This window comes from Sciurus carolinensis, chromosome 7 (genome assembly GCF_902686445.1).
Source record: "Sciurus carolinensis chromosome 7, mSciCar1.2, whole genome shotgun sequence".
Taxonomy (NCBI): domain Eukaryota; kingdom Metazoa; phylum Chordata; class Mammalia; order Rodentia; family Sciuridae; genus Sciurus; species Sciurus carolinensis.
This window is the reverse complement of record NC_062219.1, coordinates 120,968,306-120,991,019: the sequence shown is the minus strand read 5'-3', so window position 1 is coordinate 120,991,019 and position 22,714 is coordinate 120,968,306. Positions and strand designations below refer to the sequence as shown.

Genomic DNA, 22,714 nt, shown 5'->3' with positions numbered 1-22,714 from the left:
CCCAGCACCGTCTGTCAGCCCTTTTGCTTCTGGGCTGGGAGGATTTTCGAGTCTTTCTCCACCTGACTCCAGCCTGGCCCCCATCTGCCCCAGCTCCCCTGTACAGGGAGGGACAAGCCTGGACTTGGGAGCCAGACCATAGGCCTGCATGCTGGCTTGGTAGCTCCTAGCTGTGTAACTTTGGAAAAGTTTCTTAGCTGCCCGTGGCTCAGTTTCCCTATCTGTAAGATGGAGATAACAGCCTCTACCTTCTAGAATCATTATGAGAATGCATGAAAACAAACAAATGATGGAAAGCCCTCGGAATGTTTCCTGGTGCGTGGCAAATGCACTGAGTGGCTGTCTTTCTCCCTCTCTGGCTGGCATCTGGCTGCCTATGCCACCTTCACTTCCATGGTCCTAGACTCCGGGTTCCTTCAGGAAGCCTCCCCTAACAGGTCCACTCAGCTCAGTTGCTCCTATCTGAGCACCAGCCCCACTGGCAGAGCCTATGGGAAATCACCAGGAGCCCAGGGAGCCCGTGGGGGTCTGGCAAGGTCCCCAGGGAGATTTGCTGGCCCAGCGCCTCAAGGCATCCTCCTTTCCCTGCAGCTCTTCGACCTCATCTACCGTGAGGAGACGCTGTTCAATGTCATCAAGAGTGTGACTCGCAATGGCCGCTCCATCCTGCTGACTGCCCTGCTGGCCCTCATCCTTGTCTACCTCTTCTCCATCGTGGGCTTCCTCTTCCTCAAGGATGACTTCATCCTCGAGGTGGACCGGCTACCAGGCAACCACTCCAGAGGTCTCAGGGGCTTCCTCTGTGGGGCAGGGATGTGGGGAGGGACTGGGCCACACAGGGCAGGACAGACCTGTGGTGCTTATTCCCACCAGTCTCCCTGCCTGGTCCTCCTGTTGGATTCTGGGGAGGTCTAGCTCACACCAGTCAACCTCCCAACTGGTCTAGCTCACGCCAATCTGATTGACGGGGTGGGAGAGCCTTGGGAGCCATGTGCTTGAGAGCTGAAGCCCCTTACTGACCTGTCAGTTTGTTAGCCCTGCTTGCCAGGTTCAGAGATTCCTCCCTGCCCTTAGTGTACGGTCCAGTGGGGCAGAGGCATGAAGACCCTGCACTGTAGCCAGACAGTAGGGAGCATACAGGATCAAGGAAGGTCTTCTGGAGGAAGTGATGTTGGGGACAGACCCAAGGGGCTGAGAAGGCCAGGCATTTGGACTTACTCATGGCATCATCCTTGTCCCCTATAGCCAGCCCCCTGGGGATGCCACATGGAGCTGCTGCATTTATGGGCACATGTCAGGGGGACCAGATGGATTGTGTTTCTGGGGTCTCAGTGCCTGAGATCCCCAAAGGCGGTATGTCTGTGGGAGTCTGGGTGGGGGTTGGGGCAGAGGCAGGTGGCCTGGGTCTGAGCCTGCTCTCCACTCACAGAGGATGAGGAGCTGGATAGCACAGAGCGGGCCTGTGACACTCTGCTGATGTGCATTGTTACCGTCATGAATCACGGGCTGCGCAATGGTGGTGGAGTGGGTGACATTCTCCGCAAGCCCTCCAAAGATGTGAGTACCTTCCGCCCCACTCACGAATTCATGAGGCCCAAACCCTGTCCATATCAGCATCTGTGAAGAGCCCTGCCCTTGGGTCAGAGCCAGTCAGCAGCCCGGCTTTGCTGGAACCTTCAGTCTTGGCCACACCCCCAGCCCCGCCCAGTTGTTGGCCTGTTTCTCTGCTTTCCCGGCCACCAACCTCCAGCTCCCACCTCTGCCCTGCCCCCAGCTCACTGTAGATGCCACAAGGAAAGACCTTGGCAGACTTCGCCCCAGGGCTAGGGAAGGTGTGAGTCAGGCTGTGTCCTCTGCTGGGCACACTGCAGGCCCGTGGTAGTGAGGGTGGGGCGGGACTGGAGGCTGAGTCGGCTTCATCAGGAGGCCTCATGATTTGGCTCAGGCAGCCGGCCATTCCTGATTGCAGTCCACCCCCAGCTGCTTGGGAGTGAGTGAGAAGCCACCTCCCAGCCAGTCAGAGCTTTCTAGAATGTGTGAGGCCAGGCATCCTGAGGGTGGGGCAGAGAAGTGCAGAGCTGGTATTTTTCTTTCTTGCAGTGCTGGGGATGGAACCCAGGGCCTTTCACATGCTAGGCAAGCGCTTTACCACTGAGTACCTCCCGGCCGACAGAGCTGGTTCTTCCCTAACTAAAAGTTAGGGGCAGAAACAAGCCTAGACTTGTAGCCCCAGCCCTATGCCAGGCGACAGGGCTTCCTCCTGGCATCCCATCTGGGCCCACTCTTCCCAGATCCAGACTCAGGACTTCTAGTTGCAGTGCTCACTCCATGGAGTGGGGCAGGGGTCCATGCCATACGTATGGCCTCTGGAGCCAGAGACTTTCATTTCCTTCTGCTGGGCCCCCACTACCCCAGCCCTAACCCCCTGCCTGAGTCCACTGTCCTGCCTGGGTGAACTTGGGGACTGCTGGGCCCAGCCTCACTGTCTCGCCCCTGCAGGAGTCCCTCTTTCCTGCCCGAGTGGTGTATGACCTCCTGTTCTTCTTCATCGTTATCATCATTGTGCTGAACCTCATCTTTGGGGTGATCATTGACACCTTTGCCGACCTGCGCAGCGAGAAGCAGAAGAAGGAGGAGATTCTCAAGACCACGTGCTTCATTTGTGGTGAGGCCTGCTTCCTGCTGCGGTGCTGCACAGCTGTTGGCCTGGGGCCGGGTTGTTTTCTGAGGCAGGTGGAAGCCTCAGTCCTATCCTTCCTGCATCCCACCTGAGAGCTTGCCGTGGGGCAGATGGCCTGATGGCTGCCCGCTTATCCTGAAACAGAGTGTGCCTTCCTGCACTTCCTGCCCTGAGTGATAGAAGGCAAGGAAAGGGCACCTCAGAAGCCATAGCTTCAAACCTTCCTAGTTAACAGATGAGGAACCTGAAGCCATCAGTGACCTTGCTTCAGTCCAGTGCTTTTCCCACCTCTGGCAGTCCCCTCACCAGCCACCTGAGACTGAGGGGCCTGATACCTGCAGGACACATCCCTTACCCAGCTATTTCTGCTTCTCCTGGACTCAGAGGATTCTGGCGTTTGCTCCTGAAGTCCCCAGCTGCCATTGCTGGGAGGCTGCAGCTGGGCAGGGGAGGATCTCCATGACTAAGTGGCTGATGCTTTAAATAGTGACCTAAATCGTCCAGGGTGGGCTGATGGAAGTATTCATCAAAAGAACTAATGTCCCCACCACCTTGAGAGGCCCTGTCCCCTCCACAGGGTGGCCCCACCATGGCTCTTGAAGGCCGATGGCTTCATTCTCACCCTCTGCTCCCTTAGGTCTGGAGAGGGACAAGTTTGACAATAAGACGGTGTCCTTTGAGGAGCACATCAAGCTGGAGCACAACATGTGGAACTACCTGTACTTCATCGTGCTGGTCCGAGTGAAGAACAGGACGGACTACACGGGCCCCGAGAGCTACGTGGCCCAGATGATCAAGGTGAGAATGGAGGCTGCGTGGGGCCGAGCCGGGCCTCCTAAGGTCACCGGGCTGTGCACCAGAGGCCCCCCCGGCCATAGCTTCCCAAGGCCCCTCGGCCCGGGAGAGGAGTGGCACATCTGCCGGCACTGTGCTGGGAGGCCTGGGCGTGGACAGCTGCAGACACTTGCCGGAGGTCAGCAGGGAGCCCGGAGCAGCTGGAGCCAGCCCTCGCTGCACGGAGCCCCACCAGCTGCCCATTGCTGTGCGGGGACCTCCTCACTCTTCTGGTGTCCAGAGAAAGCACACCCATGGCAAACCTGCCCACCCAAACAAGGGCAAGGGTGTCCCTGGGCCTGAGGGTGTGGTGATGCTGAGCAGCGATGGGGGTGGGGACACTTCCTGGGGCTGCCGGTCAGTGGGTCACTCTGAGGGGCCTTTTTTCTTTCTCTCCCTCTCTCTCTTTGGGTGGTCCTGGAGGCTGAGTCCAGGGTGCTCTATCGCTGGGCTCCATCACAGCCCTTTCTTTATTTCTGGTTTTGGAGATAGGATTTTGCTAAGTTGCCCAGGCTGGCCTCAAACTTGCAATTCTGCCACAGCCTCCCGAGTTGCTGGGATTATGAGGGGGTCTTTTCTAGCTTGTCAAGAGGGAGGGCAGCTTCCTTGTTCCCACTCTAAGAGGTAGCCTGGGAAAACTTAAAAGTATCAGGCTTGGAGGAATCAAATATTGTCTAATTTCCATAGTCATGGAGGAGAGAGGGCGCGAAGAACGGGAGTTTTGTGTCTTGAGTCTGTAGTTTGAATGGTGCTTGAAGCACAGGTTTATCTGTGGCCTGAGAATTCACAGCTAGTAACAAGAGCCAGAAAACTGCCTGGTGCCCCTCCCTCCCCCTTCTCCTGTCCCAAAGACGTGGCTTTCCTCGACACATGTCAGATGCCAGCCCTCCTCAGCAGAGCTGTTTGCTCCCTCAATTTGCCATTTGTCTGGCTCGCATCTTCCTGGAGCACGGGGTGTGTGTCAGGAAGGAAGGAAGGAGACTTGGGGTCTGGGTGCAGAGGCCTTTGCTGTACCTGTGGGTAACAGATGGCACTGATACCAGCAAAGGACTCAGATTGTCCACAAGGCAGTCTAACGACGGAAGGCAGACTCTCATGGTGGTAGAGGTTTCACTGCGGGCTCCCTCTGGCTGGGGAGGACCCAGGTCAATTCATATTTTCCCATGACACATCCCTGGCAAGTAATTTTGTCAAGGGTGTGGCAAAAGCCTCCTGCGGAAACACTGTTTTCCTAGGCAAGGCCTTGGTGGGCCAGGCTCAAGCCTGCTCACCCCACTGGTGGTCTCTTCCAGAACAAGAACTTGGACTGGTTCCCCCGGATGCGGGCCATGTCCCTGGTGAGCAATGAGGGTGAGGGTGAGCAGAACGAGATCCGGATTCTCCAGGACAAGCTCACCTCCACCATGAAACTGGTGTCCCACCTCACGGCCCAGCTCAATGAGCTGAAGGAGCAGGTGTGTATCTGCCCTGCCCCTGCTTAGCTTTGGGGTCTGCTGGTAGGGGACCCACCACCCATCAAGTGGTGGGGAGTGAAGTGTCGCAGCCCCTCCCTGACTTGGGATGTGAACGTAGGTTCCAAATGCTCTCCCCTCCGTGGAGAGCTGGGCTGGGGGTCACCCCTGCCCCAGGCCCCCGGAAGACAAAGCCAAGTAGAAGATTGGGGCGCTCCCTGTCTGTCCTCCTCCAGCCGCTGGGAGCTCCTCCCGGGGCTGGCTGGTGAGATCCCGCCTCAGTTGCCCAGGGCTTCCTCCCCGACACCTGGCAGTGGCTACACGCTGAGGCAGCGCCTCTCGCAGTGGGGTGGTCGGCAGCTGCACCAAATCAGGGGTTTGTGACACACTAATTGAGAACGAGAGTTTGAAAGCTGACATCTGTGCAGCACCCTGAGGGCCCTGGCCTGTCACCAATGTTGAATGGCCGCTGGGCCCAGGGTGGGAGGGGTGCTGGGCGGCCTGACCAGGCATCTGTTTAACCCCAGATGACAGAGCAGCGGAAACGCAGGCAGCGCCTGGGCTTCGTGGATGTGCAAAACTGCATGAGCCGCTGAGAGCAGCCACGGTAGCCCCCACAGAGAATCACTGTCACTGGAGACTGTGACTGGGAACAGTACTGTCCCTTCCCTCGGGTCAGGTGCCTGATGGGCCTGCCAGGCTCTCAAGGCCAGGTGCCCATCCAGCCTCCTGCTCCTACTCTGCCAGTTGCCCCCTACCGGCCAGGCTTTGGCCAGCACGGAGGGGGAGCCTTAGAGCTGACAGTCCTGCCTAGAGCCCATAAGAGACTCGGAAATTCACCGGGACTCAGTTTACCTTAATGCCTTAGGGAAGTCCTTGAGACCTTTGTCCCTTGACGCAATAACTGACATTCCTTTGTAGTCCTCTTCGCGGGTGGTTAGGAGTGGGGTCACTTCTTTATCTCCAAGCACTACATTTTGGTTGCTGCCTGCCTCCGGGGGCAACAGTAGTAATGCTGTTACTAGCGATTTTAGGGCTTTGTTATTTAACTTATTCCAGGGTGTGTGTCCAGCCCGTGTGGCTGCACAGCTCCCCTGTGCCTTGATCTGCTGGGACAGGGTGCAGACCTCACAGCCCTGCCTGGGCGGCCTGATGACTCAAGGATGGACGGCCTTGCTCCCGTCCCTGGGGGCCTCTCCCATAGCTTCCTGGGGAAGTTGTGTGCATGGGACAAGGTCCGAACTGTGTGAGTGGCTGTTTTTTGACTGCTTGTTTTTTCTCTTTTTGGTGTAATGTTTTACAAAGCCTTTGTCCCAAGAACTAATATGTTAATTTCCTTAAATAAATTAATCAAAACCTAGTCCATTAAAAAGTGATATTTGTTGTACTCTCCTGGGGACTGTGGGATTAACTGGTAGCAAGCAGGAACATCATCTGCTGGCCTGCTCTCCTGGGCTCTTAGGAGATGCTCTGAGCAATATCTGTCCCACAGTGAGTCCCAGTAGGACTCCCTGGACAGAACTGGATTTCTGGTTTTCATGGTGATTCTTAGTAATTTATTCAGTGCATTTCAAAACACCCCAAGGCCTCCAGGAGCCCAGTCCCATTCTGTACCTAAAGGGGTGCTAGTGCCCTGCCTCGCCCCATCTCTCAGCAGCGCTCCCGACAGCAGGAAGCGCAGGTGGGAATGGGAACATCCACTAGCACAAGCCAAGGTGGCGTGGGGTAGTATGGCTGTGTCCACGGCCTGCAGCCTTCCACAGAACCTGTCCAGCGCTGAATCACAACCTCAGGTTCTACCTGGCCAAGGCCTGTCTAGAGCTTTGCTGTCCCTTAAAATGACTGAGCACGCAGGCCAGGGGCCAAGGTTTGTGCTCTGTCCTTCTAGTCAGCAGTACACACAGGATCCGCTCTCGTGGCCTCTCCCATCCCTGCTGCTCTTTGCAGCACGAGGTCCTTTTAGATATTTGCTGCTGGCTTTGGCTTCTTCCCAGCAGCTCTTATAACAACAGGGAGCCCGAGAATCCTGCTGGGGCCACCAGACCTGCTGGCAAGGTGCAGCTCCCAGGGCTGCCAGGAGGCAGCTACGTGCAGGCCCTGCTGGCCCCCTCCCAGGCTGAGGGTACTGCACTTCCTCTCCCCAGGAGCTTCCCTCCCGTCCTGTCTTGGTGGGCACTCACACAGCACAGCATCCCTGCTTGGGCAGACATTTGCCCTACCATGGCAGGGTCTTTCTTTTGGAGAAGGCCAAGTGAGATTTCTGAACCATGAGGTCAGGGGTAAGTCGGGTGGTTTTATTAACAATGGCAACATATGAAACTCCACACTTAGGTACGCGGGCGAGATAAGACCCGGGCCCAGGCCTTGTGTTTCTCCTCAGGACTCTTGGGGGCAAACTTCTCCTGCAGCTTCTTCCACATGCCCTTGTTCATCTCCTTAAATTCTTCCAAAGTGTCTGCACAAGAAGGGAAAGAAAGAGAGAGACACTGAAGTCTACAACTTGATTTCGTGGATGGCCCACAGTGCTTTTCCTGACAAGCACACCCTGCTTCCATAGTGTCCCTTCTTTCACCCTCAGCATCCAAGCAGGGATGCTTGCTCCACAGAAGGCAAAGAAATGGCACTGCAGTATCAGCTATGCAGTCTCTGACTATTGCCAAACCTACCACTCCACACAGGCCTTACTATCGCCATATTTCACATGTGGAAACTGAGGCAGAAAGAGGATAAGCACATTTGCTTAGGTCACACAGCTAGAAGTGGGGCAGCTGGATCGGACTCTGGTGACGTGAGTCCACTGCATGCTGTGGAGCTGTGCAGCATGGGGAGGGAGGTGGACTTGGACCTGAATCCCTGACCATCATCCCCCCAGGGCCCCTCAAGCAAATCCCCTAACCCTCTGAGTCCTGGGTTCCTGATCTGTAAAATGAGGATGAAAGCACAAACGTCAAAAATTGTGAGGACTGAAGAAATAAGGGAGGTCACTACTCTAGAGGCAGGAGAGTTGGTGAGAGCTGATGGGACCCCTGTTTGAAAACATTCCCCACACTCACACCTAGCAACCAAAGCAGGGACTCGGCCTTCATGCTGCTGACTTTGTGTGTGTGTGTGTGTGGTGCTGGGGTTTGAACCCAGGGCATTATACACGCAAGGCAGGCACTCTACCAACTGAGCTATATCCTCAGCCCTACACTATTGACTTTTTGAGCCAGGTAATTTTTTTGTGGCGGGCTGTCCAGTGTCTTGTAGGATGTGTGGCAGCATCCTGACCTCTACTCACACTAGATGCCAATAGCATCCCTGTGCCCACCAGCTGTGACAACTAAAATGCCTCCAGACATGGACACATGTCCCTGGAGAGGAGCGAATTCTGCCCCAGCAGTAAGTCCCTGGTCTGCAGTGTCTCCAGGGCTAAGTTTCATGATATCCAGCTTCACCTGCACTTTACATTTAGGTATTCTCATAGTATGCTTTGACTCTCAGGGCCCAAATTTTTATCCATTAACAAAGCTTCTGGAAGAAAAAATTTCTTTTTGAACAAAAGAGGTAACAGATTATTTATTACTCTTTGTAGTCAGTGGGTTCTTGACTAAATTGTGGCACGCAAATGTACTTCAGCTGTGAGTACAGCTTCTCACCCTGGAACTTCATGACACGGCAGGATCCCTGTCCACCTACCTGGCTACCCGGCCCTCAAAGTCTCTCACAATACTGTGCTGCAGGTCTCTTCTTGTCCATCAGAAGAAATATCTGATAAGCTTACTCTACAAAGTTGCAACAAAAATCTGAGGCTTGCCTGAAAACATATTATCAGCAAATTTCGTAGAACCGAATTCCCCGCCAGCACAAGCTGCAGCTCCGTGGGAGGCGGCATTTCCCAGGCCTTGCTTCTGCCTGTGGCCCACTCAGAGGCCTCCTGAGGGTTAAAGGGGCAGAGGCAGAGCCTCCGGAACTTATTCCCATTCTAATTTCAAGCTCAAACTGTGCTTAAACTCTCTGGGCCCTCACAATGACACTGGGCACCAATGCTAGTAATTATATGGATCCAGGGACATGGAAGTAAATTAGGGAAAAAATGAGAATGAAGTGATTCTGCCTGGACAAAATATCCTCACCCTAGTTTTCCTGAGAGTCAATACACAACAAACAGCAGGTGACATCACCAGGTTTTAATCTGCTCTGAAGGGTAAGAGTTTTCTAGAAGGTCAAATCCCCAAAACTTAGTCGCTGAAAGCTGCCAGAAGAGGAGGAAAGGGAAATTTCTAGAGTACCAGATGGCAAATGTTGCAGGGCCATGCCCTCCCAGAAAAGGTTAACCTATTTTTGTATAAAATATTCTTGGCAATAAAAATAGTAATTTTCCAGTACCTGCCTACTCTGACCCTGGCTCCCCTGCCCCCACCTCCCTTCAGTGACAATGGATATAGGGAAGTAAGGAGGGGCTGGGCTGGGCAGGGGGTTTCCTTTCTTGTTAACTGAGTCTATCAATGACTTCAAAACACACATAGCCAGACCTCTATCTAACCCACAGACCGTGTCCCCTGGGTCAGATAACTCATAAGCGGATATCCCCATACACATTTATTGAATGGCTTTTTGTTTTAATTAAAACCCTTATTGTTTATAAGACCCTCTTAGGACCATAAAAATAAAATTATTTTCCTTCCATCCTGATTTCAATGACTTCCATTTGGCAAATATGTATTTCCCTGCTCCCTGCTGCCCAGCTTTGAAATTAACAGCACCAAAGATGGATTTTCTTTTCTAAATCATGCCTTTGACCTCTACATTCTATGCCCAAAAAGCATGAGCCCTATAGCTTCAGAATTTCCTCTGGGCTATTTCACAAAGGCTTCGTCCATCACCATGGTTTTGATAATTATGGTTTTAGATAATTCCTTTAGGCCTCTCAAACTCAGAAGAATCCCTTGCAAACCAACCAGAAAGGGTAACTCTGCTTTCAATACCTGTGGACAGGATCAGTTTGTACTCTTCCACGGACAGGCCACTGAAGGTGGTGTCTCTGGGGCGAGGGTACTGGCACAGGGGCAGGAGAGAGAATGGAGGGAGAAGATTAGTTGTGCAGCACACCAGCTTTGCTCTCTAACCGCAGTTCACCAGGGCCCTGGGCATCCAGAGGCAAGAAGAGCAGCGCCACCTTGAGGTCAACACTAGTTCTTGCAAGAACCACTACCATCCTAAGCAGGCAGCCCCAACTCCAACATGCAACCAAATCCCCTAGAAAATGCATTCAACTGCTTGGGGAAGGCCCCTGGGTCTAGGTGGACCCCCGATCCTGCATTTCTAACTTGTTCCCAGGTGATGCTCAAGCTGCTGCTCGCAGACCACATTTTGAGTAGAGAGGATTTAGAGAAGAAATCCCTTTTGCATGTAGGCTTTTCCATTTGGCCATGTCTATTTGTGGAGTTACGGAACATATTTTTCAAGTCTGGGGAAAATCAATCTAAGTAGAATTTAACAGTAGTCATGTCAGGGCCGAGCAAAAGCACAGCTCTGTCTGACAGGACTTTCCCAGCCAGCCCATCTTTATTACAGAGAGTGAAGTATCAGTTCCATCAGAGTAGATGGGAAAATATGTATGAGATCCAATGGCTGCCACACTCTCAGGAGCACACATTGGCCCATAAAATATATGGCTGTCATTCATAATTTAAAAAAGCTTTTATTTAGGTGACCTAAGACCTCTACCAGGCACCTTTGTTGGCTTGGTTGAAATTGCTGGTTACATTTGAAAGTAGGAAAACTGCCATTCTTTACAAAATATTGTATAATCAGATTTTCAATGTTCTTGGTCCACCAACAGAGGCTAGGATATAAAAGACTGCGGCCCACTCACCTTGTGTTTGTAGTAGTTTGAATGGAGTCGTGCTAAGCTCTCGTACATCTGATCACAGGCCTCAGGCTCTGCAATCTGAAAGACAAAGAGGCCCAGAGGAGTGAGTGGAGGAGTCCAGCCCCACACCAAGTCTGCACTGTGAAGGAGGGCCACAGGTAATAAGCTATTCCCAGGAAGCTGCCTACAGCTGGCACTGGCCTCTCTGCTCTGTGGGGAGCACACCTGGCCTACGGTTCCTGCTGTTAAAAGTCACCTTTCTGGAAGAAAGGCTCTACTTCATCAACTTCCAAACCCCAGAAAAGCCCCATCAATCAACCAGCAAACAAACATGTGCTGAGCATCTGTGGCTTGTGACCCACTAGGCCAGCACAATAAAAATCCTAAGCCTGGAAAGACAAACTTAACAAAGGGAGAGCCAGGGGCAGTGTGGACTGCAGGAATCTGAAGGGAGACTGGCAGGAGGGAGGGAGGCTTTGCTGATGGAGGGGACGAGACGAGGGAGGCAGGATGCTGCGTACACTGCAGGCCAGTCCAGTCCACCCGAGGGCCTAGGCTGACCAAAGACAGCTTTTTGAGTTAAACCTTCAATATGAAGTACAGTAAATAGAGATTCTTTAATGAAAAGAAAAAAAAAATCACCTTAAATTTCACTGGTGGCAAGTGGGGCTGCTGAAGCTGTGCAAGGAGGGAAACAAGTACAAGGCAGGGTTTCAGACTGTGGGGGCTGGAGATGGAGACCAGCTGGGCCCTGTCAAAGGAGACACTGGAACAGGCCTCCTGGACAGAGGGGAGAAATTAACCAGGTCCTCTGGGTGCCTGAGGCAGCGGTGCCCCTCCTGGAAGTTCCTGGGGAGACAGGCCATGTGCCCAGAAGAGGGCTCTCTCCTCAGAGCTCCTGTAATCTGCCCGTCCCTCTGTCCTTGCTCCTGTTTATCTACACAATTCCTTACTGTTTTTTTGTCAAGAATTCTGAAAACTCCCTAGAATACAACTTTATTTTATATTTTTTCCCAGAATTTAGATGACATTTTTTTCCTTACATTCTTTCTTAGAGTGTATGAATAAGTCAGGAGTTAAGTGTTTTAATAAGGCAGCTCTGCTTCTGCCTCTGTGTGCATGTCAAATGAGGTCCTGCTTTACAGCAACAGAGACAGCCCATTATTTCGTTCTGCCTGACCCACCCCTGGTTCAGGCTACTCCAAGTCTGCTGAATAACAAAGGCAGGATCTGAGCGTCCAAAACTGAGGGCGAGGGGTAAGGTCAGTGTCTGCCAGGCAGGTGGGGCCAGGACAGGATGGGCAGCTACACCTTGGAGGGGCACCTGTGGCACATTCAATCTCCAGCAGGCACCCACAGCCAGGTGCCTCTTGGTTGACAGAACACTACCAGGTTGGTGCACACCTGGAGTTCAGCTACTTGGGAAGTGGAGGCAGACGAATTGCAAGTCTGAGGCCAGACCAGGCAATTTAGCAGGCCTGCCGCAAATTTAAAACAGGGCTGGGGCTGCAGCACTGCGGTAACGTGCTTGCCTGGCATGGCAAGACCTGGGTTCAGTCACTGGCACCGCTCTCTCAACACCAACATAGACACTTAAAAAAAAAATGGCCACATTCACTTTATTGCCCTCTATGTGCATACACATATTTTTCTTTGGCAGATCCATTTAAGAGTAGGCGCATAAGGCCAATTGGCCCCATAATATCTCCTAACAAGGACATTCTCTTCTGTGACCACAGCTGGAAGATCATATTCAGGACACCTGACACTATTACCTAATCCTCTGTCCACATTCCAATTGCGGCCAACGTCTCTGTCCACCACTTGCAGAGCCGAGGGCCACCTACTGCATTCCACTGCCATGCGCCTCCTTTCATCCAGGACACTTCCTCCGTCCTCCTTTGTCTCCCATGCATTGCCATTTTTGAGGCATGCTGGTCGACTTAACCTTTCTTTTTAAAGAAAAGATAATAATAGCCCCTACTTTCCAGGGTGGTGTTGGGGTAAATGAGGTAATGCCTGGACTGTTCTGGATTCCAGGCCTTGAACGCTGGTGATGAGATTAGTGCTTGTTACCATCATTAGCAGTAAATAGCCACAGTAGCAAGCACAGGTCCCTACATCACGAACTAGAAGGGAAAGGGGTTGTTCAGGACAACCCTGGTGGTAGTGCATGGGGTACTGTGGGACTGTGCAGGGGGCACCAATCCTGCTGGGGAGCCAAGGGAGAGGTGCTGAAGAAAGGCCAGCAGGTACAAAGAAGGAAGGGTGCAGTCCAGGAAGGAACCAGGTGAAGCAAGAGGCAGTGGTCAGGAGTGCGTGGGTGAGTGGCTGGTACATTCTAGGGGGCTGTGCTGGGCTGGAGAAGGGTGTGGAGGCGGCGGAACCATGGAGGCCTCACTCCTGACCTGACTGATGGCTCGTGGCGGGCCACTGAATGCTCCATGGTTAAAAACAAGCAGCTTAAAGACTCCCGGAGAGCGAGTGAGCCGCTCACAGGGCCCTTCCTCTTCCTCTTCCATCACCATGCTAGCCCAGCACGTAGGAAAGGTGTCCTTGCTGCCTTCTTCCAGCACCTCCAGGGATCCTACCCCCACTTCCTGATCAAACTCCTGTTCCACAGACCTGTGCCCTCGGCAATCTTGCCCACTTAGGTTCCCCTCTGCTCCTCCCTCAACTGCTCTGCTGGCGAGGTGCCAGAGGGCTGCTCTGCTACCTCCCTCTACACTTTCAGGATGCTGAAGAAGGTGTCATCCTTCCCACCTCTGACTGGTGGCAGTGCAGACAGGAGGGACACAAGGGGAGGATGGGGACCACCTCTATAGATAGCTGCTCCTGTGAGAGAAAACTGCCACAAGGCCTGAGTGCAAAAATAGAGGACCCTCTGGACTCTCAACCTCTTAAAGGCCATCAGTGTCTTCTTGACAGTTGACATAATGCCTGGAGCACAACTCATTATCTGAGAAGGAACTAAACACCTCCGAGTCCTAAAAACGGACTTGTCATCCAATGTACCATATAAGGTCAGAGAGCATCTACACGAAGCTATAAAAGTAGCTTAGAGGAGGTGAGGGAACTCTGAGGTATACCAATTTGTAGCAAGTTCTTAGAGAGAGGTGGAGCGCCACGGCCTTGGGTTCACAGTTACACCTAGCTCCAGCTCGGCAATTAAACAAGTCTTGTTTCCTACTTAAAAGGCTACCAGTAAAGAAACCTGATTTCAGAAGCCTTGCCACGCACCTACATCTTACACTTTATTCACACACTCTAGCACAAACACTCCTGCATTTCAAAATATACAGTTTTTCTGATATATTACGCACCCTTAGAAGTAGTCTTACAGACAAGCTTTAAATTACCTGGTTTTGCATTCATACCTAATGAGATTACGGACATTTTAGGACTAATAGCAGTGCTGGGTCTGAAAAAGGCAGCAGTAGGGACGTTATGAAAAATTCAGCACTGCTCCCTAAATGTGAATAAAATAGATGTTCAACTGACAAAGTGTCCTTTATAGCTCTATTTTTGCTCCTTTTGCATTTCCCCTGCTCAGTCGTCAGTAAATTTCTCTTTACCATATTAAACTTTTATACATACAAATCTACATCAGTGCCGTAGGCACTGATTTCGATTTTCAAAATTGAATTTTGGGTGGTGACAGCAATTGGTACAGCAGCCCCTATTCTAGTCACACAAAGGGACGCATAAGCACTTTTGGGAAAGGGTGTTGCAAATTGCTTTGCTAATTAAGGTAGAGCTGGATTTGGTCCAGGAGGATCTATGAAAAAAGGTTTTCATGACTTGGTAATGAACTTCTGAAATGAGTTCATTCTGTTATGGAGCTTACTCCCTTCAATTCAATTGGATTATCTATTTCTTGAGTACCTAGAATATTTTGCTAGGGGACTGTAGGGAACACAAACAAGACCTAGTCCTGGCTCTAGAGAAGCTGACAGGCAGGTTGAGGAGAGAAGATGCATATATATCCAAAATCGGCGATGCCCTGGTTATGCGGAACCAAGTGGCAGAGCTACACAACACTGGCACTGCAGATCTGGGGTGGGATGGGAGCTGCTGCCAGGCCAGGCTGACTGGGTAGGTGGGTGGGAAGGATGGAGTTGCACCACAGCGACAGTGCACAGAGCACTGTCTCTGGACTTCAGCCTGAGCGACCCGGGGATCAGAGAAGTGACTGGGAAGACAAGGCATAAAAAGGCTCAGGACAAGGGTGTCCCAAGGAGGCAGGGCTCTTAAGTGGAATCCAGGGAGGACTTCAAGGGCCTGGGAAGCCACAAAATTCTTGGCAAACTTTGTGTGTTTGGTGTGTGGGGTACAGTGGCTCACAAGTCTCCAAGGTTAAGAACCACTTGGGCTACAGCCAGTTTAGGAGGCAATGAGGACACACCTGCTGAGGCTGGGGCTTCTTTTGGGGGTGGGGAGAAGCAGGGCTGGAAACAGTCTGGATCCCTGAACACTAAGGCTCACAAAGTTGCTTGCCACTTGTTCAGGAGGCAGAGAGCAGATTCTAAAGATCTTTTGTGTGAAGTGGTGACCACTAGATGTGGTCAAGAATTTACCCCTTTAGGAGGAGCAACTGCCTCTTTAAAGATACACAGACCAACACAGCCCCTTGGTCTGAATATTCTTTCTCGTTCCACCTCCAGAGTTGGAAGAGAAAAATGACAGAGATGGTTCCATTCCCACTTAGAGGTTATTCTTCGCACAACCCTATTTTGTAGTGGGCTCAAGATTCTAACTACAATCAGCATAACCTATTCCTAGGTCACTCCTCAAAAACCTGACCTCAGGGGTCAACGTACAGGGGTGAGCAACACTGAGATGGCTTTGCTGCAGCCAGCACACACCAGGAGCTGGGGGACAAGTTCCCAGCCACACTGAGATGTCAAAGACCAGGCTTCCATGGGATAGCTATATAAAAACCTTTAAATTCTCCTTTGAAAAGATGGAAGTATCATTTATATTGCTAGAAACTCAAGACGAAGTTTAACTTCTTTCAAACAGGGCCAATTATTTAATCCTGGATTTAATACAATTACAATGGCTCACTGCTGGCAGGCAGGCCCTCTCTGGACAGGAGCATTTCCGGCCTGTCCCTAGAGCTTGCCTATGCTAAGCGAGGTTGGTGTGCAGTCAAGATCTTTCAGGAAGCTGCTTGTGCACCTAATGAACTCATTAGAAAGATCTGCTCCTTTCCCTGTTGTTAAGTCAACAATCACAGTTGTTCTGCCACCTTCCCCCATGTTGTGATTCTTTTATGAGGCTCTCAGTGCTGTGGGGAACATGTTTTCTTTTAAGGAAATTGTATTCAAAGGGGGCAAAACCCATATGCACTAACTTAAAAAACTGTACAATAAGATAAAGGGTGTAAGAGGTGTTACACGTGCGCCTGCTTCCCACTGCTACCTCCTTCCCGGTGGGTCAGGGTGGACTGTGAAACTCCCCAAAGGGCAATTTGAGGAGGAATAAATGGAGGCAGCAGTGTTTGTGAATTATTGTGTTCTAATAGGCCTGCCTTTTCTGTGCTGGTGTCCCACTGAGGTCCATCTTTCTTCTCATCTGCACTGTGGAGGTAGTGGGTGTGGTAAAGAAAAGCAGGTGGGTAAGTGTGGGGAGATGTTGGATTTTTTGTTCAAACTAACCATGGACCAAATTGGTTTGAGCAGGGAATGAGGGGAAGGCAGAGAGGCCTGATGCTTATGGAACAAGAGACTGTTCTAACAAGATATAACACAGGGGAAGCGGCAGTTGAAGAAAGGCCAAGCTCGGAGGAGACACTGCCAGACCAGGGCCAGGACAGCTGGTCTGTTTCTTACTTGACTCTTACTGCCAGGGGACCCCAAATGGCTTATTTTTCTGGTTTTGTTCCCTTCTCTGTAAAATGGGAATAGTAACAGCTATCTCATTTGGCTGCACTAAGGATTAAATTAAATGAGACCATGTCTGCAAGTGTGCTGTGCACCTACCTGAGTTACTGTTAGGAAGCAGGAAGCAAGGGCACCAAGAAGAGATCTGCCTGTCTCTTTCCTCAAAAAGGCTGCTTCAACAGACCTGCCCTCCCCCCAGTCTTCTTCCTGGTAAGTGGCATAACCAAGGGGGACCCATACCAATCAGCCCATTGGATCTCACCCCCAATTCCTGCCAGTTTCATGAACTGTCTACCAGAACCTTTCTTTCTCAAGGTCTTTAAAAATGACCCGGGGTCGGGGGGTGTCCATTAGAGTGACTCACAGTACTGTTCTCAATCCAGCAAGGGGCGGCTCTCTCCAAAAATTACCACAAAGATTTACTAAGCCCAGGCGCATCCTCAGGTGACATCAGGATGAGGTACCTTGACAGCAGTTCTGAGTAATGTGCCAGCTGCCATCATGATGCACTGGTTCACTCTACCAGGAATGCATTCATCAACTGCTAAGGAACTATCAGCAGAGCCATGACTTGCATCTGCAGCTATGACTCAAATCTGTGTGGGCCTTCAACTGATCAGCAACTGTCTTCCTGGGTAATGTTTAACTCCCAAAGAGAAATCTCTACCCTCCTTGCTGGCTGCTCTTACACTAACAAATAGGTGACTGTTACATGCTCGCCTCCCCAGGAAACTAGCTCTGAATGCCCATCTGTAAGATCCTTGGTCCTAAGGATCAGGCTGTCCCTCTTATGTAGTTCCTGCAGCTCCCCACAGAAAGTTCCAAACTGATTCTTAACACTCAGGACACAGAAATATTCCCTTCTCACTCTCTGCCATTTCTCTCCACATAGTTTTGCTACATCTGCAACTATATTCAAATGACTTTTGTCTCGAGTCATAATCAATTATTTATTTATTTATTCATTCAGACATTTAATGATTTTTTTTTAAATGTGCCAAAAACTACACTGGACAATTAGGGTAGGGGAGAAACAAATGGCATCCTCTCTAGTTTCAGGAAGCTCACACAAGAAATATACAGGGAGCTGGTGAAGATCTAAATGGTGTAAGGATCCTGTGTGTGGAGTGACCCTCCCCACAGCCCAGAAGTCCTGGGCTAAACAATGCATCCATGCCACAATCTAATCAGTGTGCTCTTGCTTCATTAGGTGGGCTGGTTTGGTTCTGGGTAGGGTTAAGCTGCAGATCATGTCCTACTTTAACAGTTCTTGGCCAAACTCCACAAGTCATTTCTTCAGACTGTATGTGTTATATATCTCACTTCATACCACTGACCTCTTGCCTGAGCCCCAGGATCAAGTATCCCACTGTCTACTTGACATTTCCAATTGGAAGTCAATCTACTAGGCATCTCAAGTTTAATGCGTCTAACGTCAAATTGATGATGTTCTTGCCACACCCCACCTGTTCCTCATCTAGTCTTTCCCACCTCAGCAAATGGCACCCAGATGCTCAGGCCAAAAAATAAAAATAAAAAATAAAAATCTAAGGATTACCTCTTGGTTCCTCTCTTTCCCTTTACCCCAAATGTGATTAGATAAATAAGTGAAAAAGTCCTATTGATATGACTTGCACATTACAACCTGAAACCTGCTTCTTCTACTTCCTGGGCTGCCATCTTCATCCAAGCCACCATCACCTCTTGGCTAGGGTCCCACAGTGGGTTTCCCTCCAGCCTCTGTATTTCGGTCCTTGCTCTCTATAATCCACTCACTACATACAACCAGAGTGACCTTTTAAAAAATGAGGAAATTAAGAGCCAGGTATGGTGGTCCATGTCAGCAATTCCAGCAACCTGGGAGACTAAGTTCGAGGTCAGATTCATCAAGTTAGCCAGGGACTGCCTCAAAAGATTACCAAAAAAAGGGGGGGGGGGCTGGGCTAAGGGTGTAGCTTGATGACAGAGCACCCCTGGGTTCAATCCCAAGTACTAGAAGAAAAAAAAAAAAAAGTAAATTAGGTCACATCAATTCCAGACTAAATGTCCCCAGTGGTTCTAACTTCTCTGTGATAAGATCTAACTCCTAATCACAGCCTTTAGGAATCTCTAGTGCCTGGCTCCTGACCACTTTGGACCACAGACCTTACCAAAGTCCATCTCACTCACCACCCTAAAGTCACTTGGGTTTTCCTTCTGTTCTTTAACATGCCAGTCTAATTTCCTTTGCAGTGCCTAGAATGCCATGCCCTCCAAGTGCACACTGTCAGCTCATCCACTTTCCTTAGGTCCCACTCATGTGTCACCTCCTCAGAAAGGCCTACCATAGCTACTATTACTTTTTATCATGCTACCCTATTTTACATCCATCACAGTACTTGTCTGAACTGTTTTATTTATGTCTACTTGTTCACTGTGTGCTGAACTAGAATGTAAAATCATGAGGGCAGGACCCCACTTAATTCACAGTTGTTTCCCCAGCACCCAGGACAGTTTCTGGCACACATGACAGGTACTTGATGCCGTATTAATGAATGTGAATGAATGATTCCGAGAGACAGCACCAACCTGGACGAGAGCAAGAAGGCCTACTACTCACATACAGGGTCCCGAGTAGAGGACCCAAACCTGCTGCACAGGCTTACAAGGGCTCAGGAAGGTAGGCAAAGGTTTAGTGGAGATCGTTGGGCATCCGCTCAAACAATTACACATTGCGATGTAACAGCATCATATCATGGAACCTGCGTCACCATCTGACACCGGTGCTGTGCGCTTTCAAACCTGCTAGCATCTTGAATCACCTGCGGAGCTTTTGAAAATACCGAGGCCAAGGCCTTACCCCCCAAAATTCTGATTCAAAATTCTGATTCACCTGGATTTTTTTAAAGCTCCCTCGGTAATCCCAAAGTGCAGCTAGGTGGGAGCGCTGAGTGGAAGGAGGGGGCGCTCTGCTCCTAACTCCAGGGGTTCAGAGGACCGCACGCACGTGCGCTCAGGGAGGGAGGGACGCGCATGCGCAGGACCGCCACTCTCCCGCCCCTGCCTCGTCCTTTCCTCCCCTCTCCCCAACCGTCTCCCGACCGGTCACCTGGGTATTTTCTCCCTCCCGAAAGGCCTGTGCTACCCGCTGCCGCAGGTAAGCGCCCAAGTCCCGGCCCCGTTTGGTCTCGTCCACTGGCCATTCCTCACAGAGCTTAAGGAAACGCCGGTAGCGGCTAGCCGCCATTTTGGGCGCCGCTAGTCCCGCCCCTAGGGAAGGAGACCGCACAGGCGGACGACGCTTGCGCACTGAAACTCGCCGCTCTTCCCATGTGGGCATGCGCGGCTCTGCGGGCGCCCCCGCCGCTCTCCGGGCAGGGGCGCTGCTTCCCTGTGTCTGCAAATCAAGCTAATTCGGTCTTCGTTCTTCTGGAATTCGCCCAGCCCCCAGGGACATCTTTGCTTTTCTTTTTCAATGACTGCACAAGCTTGAGACTAAAGAACTGTCCTCGGAGACCTCTGCTGTTTTGCATAAGCGAATATATTTGCATGTAAATACAAGTTGTTATTGGATGAAGATGTGTTTAAACTTAATCACGTCGCACGCACATGTTGTACGTCCCCCTTCCCTTCTCCTTCACTGCCCCCTCATCGGTGAATACCACTTGGAACTCTACCACAGCTCCTTCTAGGGCAAATCTCAGCTATCGCCCCCACACCGCCCTCATTAGTATCCTTTCTTTGTGAAACGCCGCCACCCCTATCTCCCAAACCAGGCACTTTTTCCTGGAAAGAACGTTTCCTAACTGAGCAATGTAAGCTAGGTTGCTTCGGCCTGGACAAACTTTCTAAAAAATAATTAATATTTTTATTGTGTTTAAATTTATGTTATTATAACATAAATTTTATCATCTTATCCATTTATAAGTATATAGTTCAATGGTATTAAGTAGATTCCTAATGTTGTGCAACCATCACACCATCCATCTCCATAATTCTTTATCTTGTGAAATTGAAGCCCCATACCCATTAAACAATAACTTTCTATACTCCCCCACCCCCATCCCACCCCTGGCAGCTACCATTCTATTTTGTTATCTATGGGATTTTCATTCCGCTGGGTACCTTATGTAAATGGAATCATGTATTATTTGTCTTTTTGTGGCAGGATTATTTCATTTAGCATAATGTCCTCAAGACTCATCTATGCTGTATCATGTGTCAGAATTCCCTTCCTTTTTAAGGCTAAATAATATTCCATTTGTGAGTGTGGGTATGTATGTGCCTGACATATTGCTTGGATAATTCATTTGTCCATAGATACAGGGGTTGCTTTCATGTTTTAGCTGTTATGAATAATGCTTTCGTGAATGTGGATATACAAATATCTTGTGGAATTCCTACTTTCACTTCTTTTGAGAATATACCCAGAAATGGAATTGCTGGATGATATGATACTTCTATTTTTTATTTTTCGAGAAACCTCCATATCGTTTTCCATAATGCTTACACTATTTTACATTGCCATTAACAGTACACAGATGTTCTAATTTCTCCACATCCTAACCAACATTTTTTATTTTGTGTTTTTGTTTTTTGTTTTGCTTTGTTTTTTGGTAGTAGCCAATCCTTTGGAGTATGAGTTGGTATCTATTCTATTTCTATAATGATTAGTGATATTGAGCAAGATTTCATATGCTTATTAGTCATTTGTGTGTCTTCTTTGGAGAAATGGCTATTCAAGTCCTTCATCCATTTTTTTGTTTGTTGTGGTACTGGGGATGGAATCCAGGGATGCTTTACTACTGAGCTACATTCCCAGCCCATTTTATTTTTTTAGTCTGAGATAGGATCCCACTTAGTTGCCCAGGCTAGCCTCAAACTTACAATCCTCTTGCCTCAGCCTCCCAAGTAACTGAGTTTACAGGCACATGCCACCCTGCCCATCCCTTTGTCCTTTTTTTTTTTTTTTTTTTTTGTACTGGGAATTTAACCCAGGTGCTTCACCACTGAGTGACATCCCAGCCCTTTTTATTTTTTATTTTGAGACAGGGTCTCACTAAGTCGCTTAGGGTCTTGCTAAGTTGCTGAGGCTGGCCTTGAACTTGCAATTTCCTGCCTCAGCCTTCCAAGTATCTGGGATTCTAGGCGTGCACCACTGTACCTTGCTGGTTCATTTTTTAATTGGATTTTTTGTTATTTAGTTTTAGTTATTCTTATATTCTGGATATTAATCTCTTTCAGAATATATGGTTTGTAAATGCTTTCTCCCATTAAAGATTTGTTTAACCAGGTCTTATACATCTCTTGCTTCATCACACATGTGGACTGATTTTCCTTTTCAAAAGATTACCCCTTCATCCAGATTTTCCTCAGGAAAGTGTGCAGTTACTGCATCTTCACTGTCCTCCAGGGAGCCAAGACTGTGCCTTCAACACTTGGCTTCCCCCAAGCCTCTCCCTCTTGCCCCTTAACCTCTTGTACAGGTGAATCCAGGAAATTCCTGCTTCCAAAGAGTTGACTGTTAGCGGAGCTTGGTGGTACATGCCTGTAATCCCAGTGACTTGGGAGGCTGAAGCAGGAGGATCCAAGTTTAAGGCTGGCCTCAGCAATTTAGCATGGCTCTAAGCAATTTCATGAGACCCTGTCTCTAAATGAACTATAAAAAGCCTGGGGATGTGGCTCAGGGGTTAAGTACCCCTGGGTTCAATCCCTGGCAACAACAACAAAAACAAAAACAAAAAAAAGAGTTGACTGTTGAACCTGGAGTGTACACATAAGCAAAACACAAAGTTAAAGGGACAATTTCTCTTTCATGCAGTCATAGTCTGTATAATGATGTTTTGATAACACATATACAAGTGTGGTCCTATAAGGTGGTATTGCCTGGTGATGTCACAGCTTTCTTAGTTTGTGTACCTGCATTTTATGATGTTGACACCATGAAATTGTAATATGATCCACTTCTCAGAACATATCCTTGTTGTTAAGTAGCAAGTGACACTCAGGCATATGGAATTTTTTTTTTTTA

General features: G+C 49.8%; 2 protein-coding genes across 2 annotated transcripts in view; one reads left to right on the top strand and one right to left on the bottom strand.

Moving 5' to 3' along the window:
• Positions 1-6,331, top strand: part of Itpr3 (inositol 1,4,5-trisphosphate receptor type 3) — a 62,374-nt gene extending 56,043 nt beyond the window's left edge. The window contains exons 52-58 of the mRNA XM_047558116.1: positions 592-784; positions 1,246-1,353; positions 1,430-1,557; positions 2,500-2,665; positions 3,318-3,478; positions 4,807-4,968; positions 5,493-6,331. Coding sequence (XP_047414072.1) covers positions 592-784; positions 1,246-1,353; positions 1,430-1,557; positions 2,500-2,665; positions 3,318-3,478; positions 4,807-4,968; positions 5,493-5,561 — 987 coding nt within the window. The 3' untranslated portion in view covers positions 5,562-6,331. The remainder of the gene's footprint in view (positions 1-591; positions 785-1,245; positions 1,354-1,429; positions 1,558-2,499; positions 2,666-3,317; positions 3,479-4,806; positions 4,969-5,492) is intronic.
• Positions 6,332-7,223: 892 nt separating this feature from the next.
• LOC124989733 (ubiquinol-cytochrome-c reductase complex assembly factor 2) lies at positions 7,224-19,967 on the bottom strand. The gene is made up of 4 exons (XM_047559724.1): positions 19,793-19,967; positions 10,823-10,897; positions 9,933-10,002; positions 7,224-7,420 (listed from the first exon to the last, which is right to left on the bottom strand). The coding sequence occupies exons 1-4, from the start codon at positions 19,928-19,930 to the stop codon at positions 7,293-7,295; spliced, it is 411 nt and encodes a 136-aa protein (XP_047415680.1). The 5' UTR covers positions 19,931-19,967; the 3' UTR covers positions 7,224-7,292.
• Positions 19,968-22,714: the final 2,747 nt, after the last annotated feature.

What these genes read in the sequence shown, in the direction of transcription:
- LOC124989733 (XM_047559724.1), bottom strand. Translation starts at nt 19,930, where the DNA reads ATGGCGGCTAGCCGCTACCGGCGTTTCCTTAAGCTCTGTGAGGAATGG. An exon ending in GGGAGGGAGAAAATACCCAG is followed by an intron (nt 10,898 to 19,792) that starts GTGACCGGTCGG and finishes TTTGTCTTTCAG; the next exon opens with ATTGCAGAGCCTGAGGCCTG. An exon ending in CAAACTGATCCTGTCCACAG is followed by an intron (nt 7,421 to 9,932) that starts GTATTGAAAGCA and finishes CTTCTTGTGCAG; the next exon opens with ACACTTTGGAAGAATTTAAG.